The sequence below is a fragment of the Cebus imitator genome, unplaced genomic scaffold (genome assembly GCF_001604975.1).
Source record: "Cebus imitator isolate Cc_AM_T3 unplaced genomic scaffold, Cebus_imitator-1.0 Scaffold42, whole genome shotgun sequence".
NCBI classification, from domain to species: domain Eukaryota; kingdom Metazoa; phylum Chordata; class Mammalia; order Primates; family Cebidae; genus Cebus; species Cebus imitator.
The window spans coordinates 7,851,537-7,863,739 of NW_016107357.1; the positions used below are offsets into that span (position 1 = coordinate 7,851,537).

The 12,203-nt window shown below is 35.1% G+C and overlaps 1 protein-coding gene across 1 annotated transcript in view; it reads left to right on the top strand.

The window, feature by feature from the left end:
- The window catches only part of DNAH14 (dynein axonemal heavy chain 14), a 400,020-nt gene that overhangs the window by 258,066 nt on the left and 129,751 nt on the right, over positions 1-12,203 (top strand). Inside the window, exons 44-46 of the mRNA XM_037737730.1 lie at positions 2,154-2,270; positions 7,437-7,595; positions 8,820-8,952. Coding sequence (XP_037593658.1) covers positions 2,154-2,270; positions 7,437-7,595; positions 8,820-8,952 — 409 coding nt within the window. The remainder of the gene's footprint in view (positions 1-2,153; positions 2,271-7,436; positions 7,596-8,819; positions 8,953-12,203) is intronic.

The window sequence follows — 12,203 nt, forward strand, 5'->3', positions numbered from 1 at the left end:
CGGTGTTTGATCTTCTGTTCTCCTGTCAGTTTGCTGAGAATGATGGTTTCCAGGTTCATCCATGTCCCTACAAAGGACCCTAACTCGTCGTTTTTGATGGCTGCATAATATTCCATGGTGTATATGTGCCACATTTTCCCTATCCAGTCTATCATCGATGGGCATTTGGGTTGGTTCCAGGTCTTTGCTATTTAGTCTACATTTCTTTAATGATTAATGATGTATAATAAAGGCATGGATACTTAATTAAACCAGGGATTAGCATACTACAGCCTGTAAGGCAATTCCAGCTTGTAGCCTACTTCTGTACAGCCTGTGAGCTAGAATTATTTTTATATTTTTAAGGGATTGTAAAGGAAAACGAAGAATATACAGCAGAGATCATATGTAGCATGCTGTTTTAACCATATTCCCTTGGGTGAGGTATGGCCAGACTCAGATCAAGAAAATGGAACCGGAAGAGGTTTTACAGTTTTGATATACTCACAGATTCCTAAAGAAAAAGAACACTGCACGTTGGGCCACTCAGGAGGGAATCACTGGGGTCAGTCACAAGGCAGAGGGAGAAAGGGAAACTGCGGGCAGGTACCTTTATTGTGGTTTCTGCAGGAAAGAATGGGCAAGGCAGTGTAAATGGGCTTGGGATTGGCTAGCTTGAATAATTTCAGCAAGTTTTGGGGAACAAGGCTGTCCCTGGCTATCTGGTACCTAGCCTTGGGGTAATTAGGGTAGATATATCATTGCCAGGAGTATGAGAGCTCCATAAGGAAGATTCTTGAAGGTATGGATTAATCTAATCTGACTGGCATCCTTAGAAGAACAGGAAATTTGAACACACAAAAATCAAGCCACCCAGTCTATGATATTTGGTTATGGAAGCCCAAGCTAACAAATAGAATACAGCAAACGGTACTGTACCAACTGAACATTCATATGTTTTAAAAAAGGAATTTGACAGAGTAATATTATACACTAAAATTAAATGGATGATAGACCTAAATATAAATTGTAAAAATATAAACTTCTTTTTTTTTTGAGATGGAGTCTGGCTCTTGTCGCCCAGGCTATAGTGCAATGGCACAATCTCAGCTCACTGCAACCTCTGCCTCCCAGGTTCAAGCGATTCTCCTGCCTCAGACCCCCAAGTAGCTGGGATTACAGCCACCTGCCACCATGCCCGGATAATTTTTGTATTTTTAGTAGAGATGGGATTACACCATGTTGGCCAGACTGGTCTCAAACTTTTGACCTCAAATAATCTGCCCACCTTGGCCTCTCAAAGTGAAGGGATTACAGGCATGAGCCACTGTGCCTAGTCTAAATTATAAAATTATTAAGAAACACAAGAAAAAATCCTTTGTGTCCTTCAGTTAGACAAAGTGTTCTTAGGTAGAACACTGAAAGCATAATCTATAAGAGAAAAAAAATTTAATTAAAACATTTGCTCTGAAGAACAAACCATTAAAAGAATAACAATAATTAATAGTAAGCCACAGATTCAAAGAACATATATAAATTATATATCAAACAAAGACATATCCAGAATATATAAAGAACTCCTAAAACTATATAATAAGAAACACAATTTTTAGAATGGTGTAAAAATTTGCATATGTACTTTTCCAAAGATTTATTTACCATTCAAGTGGTAAATAAGAATATATGAAATATTAATACTGTTATTATCTATGGTTAATCCATGGCTAAATTAGTTTACTTTGATTATTCTATATTTTCAGAGTTTTCTACTAAGAAAATGTATTACTTTTATAATGGAAAGATAAGTGTGATTTACAAGTAACTATCAAAGTTCTCTGATATATTGGTTTGACCACAGTCAGTATGTTACTGGCATTTAATTGCATCCAAACGTGGTAATAGTCAAAACTTTGGGGTAAGATTTCAAGGAATATCAGATCCTACTTCACCTTGCTTTCTGGATATAAAGAGGACAAAAAGTTAATAAAACTTCACTTTTATACGTTAAAGATTGGGGGGAAAACAGGCCTATTATATACAGTTGGATATACCCTTGGTGAATACTTATTATTTCTGGTTCAACAATCAAATCTTTTAGAGAGAGTTTACATGGTTAGAGAAACATTCCATAACTGAACTGCTTTCTTAGCTGAATTTATCATTTTTGAATGTAGGCATCAACCTACCAACTGGTGAATGTTCTATCTTTGGATATTTTGTGGATATACAGCAATGTGAATTCATACTTTGGTCAGATGTAGTTCCTAATGATCAGACATTAATTCAAAAAGGTAAGAATAATTATAAGAATCATACTTGTAACTTTAGAATATTGGGAATACGCTATTTATAAAAGTAATTATATCAGCAACTTTGAGGACTAATATAAGTTTGTGTAGAGACCAGTTTAGATCATGTTTACAAAATGTATTTTTTAAAACATAACGTTTGAATAGTACTTTCTGATAAATTTAGAATATATTTGATTGAACCAAATGCACATTGTAAAACTGTAGCACATCGAAAGTCTTCCAAAGAGCACTATTTATTTCAATTAGCTGTGATTATCGAGACAAGAAAATGGAAAGGACTACTTGTAAAATGTGAAAAACATATATGTAAAAACTGACAGATATAAATGAAAATGCTTATTAGAAAAGAATAATCATAGTTTGACAAATATCCATATATGCTAAATTGTTTTTTTTTTTTTCCCCAATCTTCTGCATCTACATATAACAGAAAAAGGAAACTTGCTATACTTTGAGAGCTTGGTAGAAATTCGAGGCAGAAGCAGGAATCTAATAAGCTTCTTACAGAGTTCTTGCAAATATTAGAAATTTAATAAATACAAACTGAATTGCTTTGAAGTCAGATTTCTCTCATAAAAGGATTTCAGAGTTGGTTGTAAGAGTTTTTGACAGCAAACAACTAGAGCTATCAGAATGCTAAAACATCCAGAGTTCTAATTCTACATTTAGTTTTGTTGGAAACGCCAAGGCTATTTTATTCAGTATTTTGTTACAATAAATATTAGTGGGTGATCATATTTGTTTATAAGCTCTGAATTATATTTCATATGTTAGTGCTAATATTGAATCATAGCCTTAGCTTTTCACCACTATATAGAAAAGTATAACTGAATATCATTTGCATGTGACTCCACATCTTAGTGTATCACTCACATGGGAAACCAAAGCTGTTTTCTCCAAATCTAAAACATTACTTCCTCTGGTTGCCGTTTACCCTAATTGCAGACAAAAATCTTAGAAGTAACTAAAACCTTCCCTGGCTTTCAAACTCAAACCTGTAACAGGAATTTAAATGTCACCATATAAATTTTTTTCATGATAAACCACAATATGATAAATTGTTTGGACATCCTCGATGTGTTTCAAAAAAAGAATCCTGGATTTCTAACACTGTGGAGCTGATATATAGACAATGGACTGTTACATAAGAGAGGAATAAAATTCCACCTTTAAAAGCCATGGTTATATTTGGATCTTTGCTAAAGCAGATAGAACTTGTATCATAATTAATACACATTTCAGTAGCTAGAAATGATGCAATCACATATAAAATCCTGAAATATCTGACACTGACTTAAAAGTCAGATGCTGGGCAGTGAAGACACAATGTTGCAGATGAATACAGGTGATCCTTTATATGTCATGACCAAAATACGGCAAAATTGTTAGCTGTGATATCTGAGAAATGGACCATGTACTGTAACTCTAGGAAAAGTGGCTGGAAGATCAAAACATTGGTGTGAATTGGCTACTTTTTGTCACTTTTACTGAAGTTCAGTAAGAGAGAGATGAATTGAGATAAAAGCTAACCAGCTTTTAAGCAAAAATGAGAGATTACAGAGGTCAGGTAAGGGAGACTCTCTGCCTGAAGCCTACAATCTAGACAGAGCCCAGTATATTGGGCTTTCATAGTTTCAAAAATATTACCTATTTCTATCTCCCAAACATCAAAAGGTAAGACTGTGGACTTACGTTTTTCTCCAGAGCCTCCCATTAGATGGTATCTACTAGATAGCAGCCAGCTCACCAGCAGAGATCAAATTGAGATATTACGTACCCACCCAACCCCATTGTCTCAAATGGCCTCATGGCAGCCACCATTAAAATGAGTATAATAGTGGAAAATGAACTGAGTATCAGAACTATGTTTAAAAAAGGTCTTTTGGTATGGTGGTTTGCACAGGGAACTAACTGAAAGGGGAAAAAATGAGGCTCTTTCTTCCATAATCTGTACTCTAAGATTTTATAAGATGTTGATTTATGGATCCCAATATTGAGTATTGATGTGACAGGCCATGACACAGAATTCTCTTTCTTGCTGTCATGGGGGAGTAGTTATTGGAAGGAAACATTTGCTTGCAGATTAAGAGTTGTCTGTTTTATTTAGATTTCTACTGATGTTTAAGGAGTTTAAATGTAAATTTTGTAGTATTGTTCAATCCACAACTAGGAGTGCTAAAAATTCTGCTTTATAGAAATTATAGAGGCTACAATATCAATTTAAAGAATTACATGTAATTTTGATTGAATAAATCAAGGCATTGTATCATTAGGTTGGTCATTCAAGGATTAAGGATGACAGAAATCAAAGCTTCCTTCCCTCTACTCTTTCTCACATATGCATACATGTATAATTTAATCTGGGCTAATGAAGGGCCTCACTCTCTATGTGAAGGTGAACCAGATTAAACCAGCCCTTATATATCCAGATACTCATAATCTGAGGCCAGATACACTATCCTACATAATCTAAGGAAGCTCCAGTCTTGAATTGGGATTAAGGTAATCCCCGATTAGTCTCCCAGCATCCAGTTAGAAGCCAATGGACATACTTTCTATAGACCAGAACTATTATTATTAAGTGTATTATCCTACACTTTATATTTTTCCTACAAATAATGTTTTCACATTTAATACCCCTTTAAAGATAATTAGCAGAAACAAGATTGCAGCCACAAATTAATGAGATTTGGATGATTGGAATTATCAGCTATGTATTCTAAAACAGCCATGCTTACCATTTTTCAAGAAATAAAAGGATTGAAAATACCTGAAAAGCATGAGAAACTATTAAAAACTGATACAATTTGAAAAAGAATCAGTAGACCTTCTAGACATGAAAAATACAACAGAAGTTAAAAGTTCAATAACAACAACAGAGTCTACTTAAGGGTAAATACCTGAAGCATCACCATTAAAATCCAATATTTTAACTCAATGCTGTTTTGTATACACTAGCCAATGCAATTGAAAAGAGGAATTAGAGATAGAAATTTGGAAAATAAATGATTAAATTTTAGTTATTTGAAGAAGTTATAATAAAAATCTGGAAAACCGAAGGATCAATTTAAAACTGCTATAAACAATAAGAGAATTTAGTTTTAGTCTAATTACAAAACAATATATAAAAATATTCCACATATATACAAACAACAACCAGTTACAAGATAAATAATGAAAGAAAAGATCTTATTTTGTAGTAGGAGCGGCAGTGGAACAAATGTCTCAAACACCGAACTGAGAAAGGAAGTGGCTTTTTATTTGGCCGGGAGCTTTGAGAGGCTAATGCCTAGACCAGTGAGCTCGCCAAGAAGCAGCTGCTTCTCTTTTTCATAGGCTTACAATGCTAAAGGGGAAACTGAGGTGAAACTGGTCATTGTTCATTGGGTGGACATTTGATCCCACAATCTTTGGCTTCATTGATTGGCTAGTTCATATGCAGCACCAGTGGGAACAGGCAGGGGAGGGGGCTTACAGAAACAAGACAAAGGCAGTAAATTATTAGTTGACAGAGGTATTTCCAGGAGGGGTCCTGGAGGACGTGACCCAGTGCCTGGCTCCAGCCAGTAACGATACATACATTCTTTGCAACTTTTTTAAGGCTTGTGGATAGCAGAGACACTGGGAACTGAAAAGGGAGTCATCTTCCCAGTCCTTGGGCCTCTTTATGGCCTGGTCAGTGGCATTAGCAAGTCACCTGACCACAGATTCAAGCTTTTTGGTATTTTATCTCTTTTTACCATCCTTCTCATCCAGAGGGAGGTGGTGGAGGCCTTCAGGAGAGAGATGGGGAGGGGGATTCTCCCCTCTCAATTTAAAGTGGCAAAAACAGGGAGAATTAGTGTGCATGTGTCGGTCATACAGAAGTTACCACAGTGGCTGCCAGAATAAGGTAGGCCAGAAGTAAACATTACAAGATTGGCTTCACTTCTGTGGGATGGACTTGGGGTCAGCTGTGGCAGGACTGGGTAAGAAAATAAAAGCAAATAATAAATAAAATGGCAAAAGCAAAATTTTTAAAAGATGAAATACAGAAAACTAAGTTTTCTGTATTTGGAACTTGGAAACATTCCTGAGACATAGAAATAAAAAAGCATGCCATGTTCTTGGATAAAAGCTATTATCCTAAATGGGTTAATTCTTCCTAAACTAATCCATGAAGTAAAGATAATCTCAACAAATGTACCACACCATAGGTATGGTGAGGCCTAGAGAAGCTGATTCCAAATTCCATACAGAAATGTTAAACAAGTAAGAGAGTAAGAGTAGCCAGGAAATAATGAGGACAGACTAGCTCAGTCAAATATAATAATCAGACCACTGACGTAAAACACCAAAGAAATTACAAGAGCTAGTTTCCTTAGTATGTAAAGTGGCTTTACAAATCAAAGTAAAAGACCAAGAGCCCCTTTGCTATTTAAAAAAAAAATAGGTAAAGACAGAATCTCTGGGACACACTAAAGCATTTTAAGAGGAAAATTGATAGCACTAAATGTCCACATCAAAAAGTCAGAAAGAGTATGAGTAAGAGATAATTTCTGAGATTAGCAGAGACCCCAGGCACTTGTAACAATTTTGGCTTATTTATGTATGTTTAAATTGCTTTGTAATGTGCAGACTTTTCCAAAAATTATTATATATTGAGGACATAAAAGATTAGGGGAATACATCCAGTCCACCATAACTGTGTCACTGCTTTGACCTCTTCAGAGTTAGGGTATCTACCACTGGAAAACTGCTATAAAGTGGAAATCTATGAATTTCTGTTAAGCAGCTAAAAGTGCCTCTAGTATCCTCTAGGGTGATGAAAGTGATGATGAAATTGACTGGCATAATGACTCTAACTTAATGGAAATGACTGGTTCTTCAACACGTAGGACATCTGGGGACTCCCGGACATAATCAGTGGAGTTTTCTCAGGAACAGGAAGACTTCTAAGCATAATGAACTAATGAATTTTTATGATTGAGTGTATTGTGACATGATTACATTTTCCTGAAACAAATCTTAACATATTCTAGTTCTGCATAGCCATGTACTTTTCATATGAACAATTAATGAACATAAAATAATTCCAATTTTTTTTAAGATTAGGTTAATAGAGCTTTCTAGGTCATTTGAAACTTTTTAAAATTTTTAACTTAGGTACTTCATTATTAACTGATCTTCAAAGATCTGGCGAAAACTTCTTCAAGATAACGGAGTGTGGAGAATGCATTAATTATACTGCTACCAGAGACACAACATGCCTTTCTTTTCTCATGAGCCTTCTTTTAAAGAATTCCTGCCCTGTGCTTCTCACAGGTATTAAAAATTTTTAATAGAAGGAGAATTTCACATTTAGAAAAATGTTTACAGATATTTTGTAAGTGGGAAAAAATAAGCCCTGAAAAGTTTTGCTTACTGTATTAATTTATATTCTTACCAGCAGTTTATGAACACCTATTTTTCCACATATTTGCAAAATAGGACATTATAAATCTTTCTCATCTCTTCATTACCTTCAGGAGAAATTCCAGAAGTAGAGCTATTGTATTATGTTTGGCCTCTGTAGCCTGTGGGCTGAGGTTCTTCTTGGTGACATTGATTGGTTTACTTAAATTTACATACTCGATGGGATTCCCCAACCCAATATTAAGATTTTTCTATCTTTTACCATTATCAAAAAAGTAATTTAATACAACTCTTACTCTCTTTTAAGCATATTTCAACCTATCAATGACCTTTTTCCAATTCTCTAACTTGTGTTGCATAGCACCAAAGGCAATAGTATCATTTTTCCAGTTCCATATTCAAAGAATTCAGGCAATGTAATTCTCAGATAACACATACCTTGCCTCTAATTTTGTCTAAGAAAATTCTTATCAGCCGGGCATGGTGGCTCACGCCTGTAATCCCAGCACTTTGGGAGGCCAAGGCAGGCAAATCACCTAAGGTTGGGAGATTGAGACCAGCCTGACCAGCATGGAGAAACATCATTTCTACTAAAAAAATAAAAAATAAAAAAATTAGCCAGACATGGTGGTGCATGCCTGTAATCCCAGCTACTCGGAACGCTGAGGCAGGAGAATCACTTGAACCCAGGAGGCGGACGTTGTAGTGAGCCAAGATCACGCCATTGCACTCCAGCCTGGGCAACAAGAGCGAAACTCCATCTCAAAAAAAAATTCCTATCTTTATTTTAATACTTAATAAGTTGTAAAATCATTACAGAGTCCCTACTCTGCTTCAACAAAAAGTTTATCATCATAGTTCTTCCTCAAATTGTGTTGGCAGAAATTTTTAAGGAATTGTTTCATGTTGTACTTCTTTTGTAAGAGATGTAAATAATTCAAACAATTTGAAAGTGTTTTATATTAACTTCCTGATTTAACCACTCTTAACCACTTTTTTTAAAAAAGGGAAGAACAAAAACACATTTTTTTTGGAATTTTCAATAGAGGGAAAATGTTATTGGTTCATTTTAATATGTTAACCTGTATCATTCTCTTGCATATATATCTAACCTTATGTATTTTGTTCCCTTAGGAGAATCTGGTGTTGGGAAAACTGCCATTATTAATCAAATGCTTGAAAAGTTAGAGGGTCCAGGACCATTTGACATAAAATATGGTTCAATTTTAGGAGATGTCCTATTATATAATGAAATTAAAAAATCAAGGTTGTATATATTAACTTCTAAATTTGATTTGTCTGATTTGAAAAAGTGTACTTTAATATATAAATGTGCCTATTTTTAAAAAGCAAATCTTTTATGTAAAAATGCAGAATCATTCAAAAGAGGAGATAAGAAGAAAATCCTTTTTGTCCTAATTTCTCTTTTATTTTTTCAATTTAAACTTTTATTTTTAATTGACAAACAATAATTGTATATGTTTATGGGGTACAATGTGATGTTTTGATTTACATGCACATTGAGAAATGATTATATCATCTAATTAGCATACCAATACCTCACATACTTATGATTTTTGTAATGAGAACAATTAAAATCTATTTTAGGAATTTTGAAATATTTAACACATTATTAACTATGGCCACCATGCTGTAAAATAGATGTCAAATTCATATTCTTCCTGTCTAACTGAAACTTTGTACCCTTTGACCAACATCTCCCCATTCCTTCCCACCTCACCCCTAGCCCCTGGCAACTAGTCTACTGTCTGCTTCTATGAGTTAGACTTGTTTAGCATCCACATATAAATGAGACTATATAGTATTTGTCTTTCTGTGCCTGGCTTATTTCACTAGCATAATGTCCTCCAAGTTCATCCATGTAGTTACGAATGACAGAATTTTCTTCTTTTTAGAGACTGAATAGAATTCCATTGTATATATAATGGAATATATATACATATATGTATATATGCACCACATTTAAAACATCCATTCAAATGACAGGATTTCCTTCTTTTCAAAGACTGAATACTATCCCATTATATATATACCACATTTTAAAAATCCATTTAGGTGGGCACAGTGTCTCATGCCTGTAATCCCAGCACTTTAGGAGGGAGAGGCAGGTGGATCACCTGAGGTCAGGAGTCTGCGACCAGCCTGGCCAACATGGTGAAACCCCATCTCCACTAAAAATACAAAAAATTATCTGGGCATGGTGGCAGACACCTGTAATCCCAGCTACTCGGGAGACTGAGTCAGGAGAATTGCTTGAACTTGGGTGGTGGAGGTTACAATGAGCTGAGATTGCACCCTTACACACCAACCTGGGCAACAGAGCAAGACTCTGTCTCAAAAAAAAAAGAAGAAAAAAAAAAAGATCCATTCAGCCATTGAACACTTAGGTTGAGCCCATATCTTATCTGTTGTGAATAATGCTGCAATGAGCATGGGAGTGCAGATATCTCTTTGACATACTGATTTCAATTCTTTTGTTTATATCCCCAGAAGTGGGTTTGTTGGATCATATGGTAATTCTACTTTGAGTTTTTTGAGGAACTTCTATATTGTTTTCCATAATGGCTGTACTAATTTACATTCCCACCAACCATGTACAAGGGTTCATTTTTCTCTACATCCTCACCAACACTTTAGTGTTTTTGATAGTAGCCATTCTAACAGATATGAAGTGATACTCTGTCTCATTGTGATTTTAATTTGCATTTCCCGATGATTAATGATGTTGAACACTTTTTCATAAAACTATTGGCTGTTTGAAATGTCTATTTAAGTCCTTTGCCCACTTTTTAATCAGGTTGTTTGTTTTCCTGCTCTATTTAGTGGTTGTAGTTTCTTATATATTTTGGATACTAACCCTTTTTTAGATAAATGGTTTGAAAATATTTTCTCCCATTCCATAGGTTGTCTCTTTGCTCTGTTGCTTCTTTTAATGTCCAGAAGCTTTTTAATTTGATGTAATCCCATTTGATTATTTTTGCCTTTGTTGACTGTTTTGGGGGTATATGCATAAAAAAATTGTCCAGACAAATATCATGGACCTTTCTCCCTGTCTTTTCTTTTAGCTGGTTTTACAGTTTCAGGTGTTACATGTAAGCATTTAATCTACTTTGATTTTTATGTGGTATGAGATAAGAGTCCAATGTCATTTTTCTGCATGTTTGTATCCAGTTTTCTCAACACCATTCGTTGAAGAGACTGTCCTTTCCCCATTGTGTGTTCTTGCCACCGTTATCAAAAATCAATTGATTGTAAATGTGTGGGTTTATTTCTGTGCCCTCTATCCCGTTTTATTGGTCAATATATTGGTTATTATGCCAATGCCATGTTGTTTTGATTACTACAGCTTTGTAGTATGTTTTGAAATCAGGTAGTGTGATGCTTCAAGTTTCCTTTTTTTTCCCCCTCAAGATTGCTTTGGCTATTTGGGATCTTTTGTGGTTCCATTGGCAAAATAAAAAATGATGTTGGAATTTTGGCAGAGATTGCATTGAATCTGTAGCTCACTTTGGGTAGTATGGATATTTTAGCAATATTAATGTTTTCAATCCATGAACATAGGCTATCTTCCCACTTATTTGTGTCTTCTTAAATTTATTTCATCAACGTTTTATAGTTTTCATTGAATTCGGTTTTGTTAATCTTTTGAGGATTTTTGCATCTATGTTCATCAGGGATATTGGTTTGTAATTGTCTAATCTTGTAATGGTCTTTTCTGGCTTTGGAATTAGGATAATCCTGGCCTTGTGAAATGAGTTTGGCAGTATTCCCTCCACTTCAGTGTTGTGGAAGAGTTTGAGAAAGAGTGGTATTAGTTCCCCTTTAAATAAATGGTAGAATTCAGCATAAAACCATCCAGTTCAGCACTTTGGGAGGCTGACACGGGTGGGTCAAGAGGTCAGGAGATCGAGACGATCCTGGCCAACATGGTAAAACCCTGTCTCTACTAAAAATACAAAAAACTAGCCAGGCATGGTGTCGCATGCCTGTCTTCCCAGGTACTTAGGAGGCTGAGGCAGGGGAATTGCTTGAACCTGGGAAGCAGAGGTTGCAGTGAGCTGAGATCATGCCACTGCACTCCAGCCTAGGGACAGAATGAGACTGTGTCTCAAAAAATGAAACAAAACAAAAATCCAGTTATCGGCTTTTCTTGAATGGGACACTTTATTACTGATTCAATCTCTTTACCATGATCAGCCATTCCTGTTTTCTATTTAGAAGAAAATATTTACTTTTCCAAAGTATTAACAACTAGATTCAGTCCTTTAAATGAGAAATTTTGTCCATGGTCATACCACCCTGAAAGGGCCCAATCTTGTCTAAATGAGAAATTCTTACATTTATTTTTTAAATAATCACATTTTAAATCTTTTTTTTTTTTTTTGGATGTCTGTTCTCTCTCCACATATATCTTGAATTCCTCTACTTCACCTTTTCCAATGCCTGTTTTAGTCCAAGCCACCATCATCTATGTCTTACACTAATGATTTTGGAATA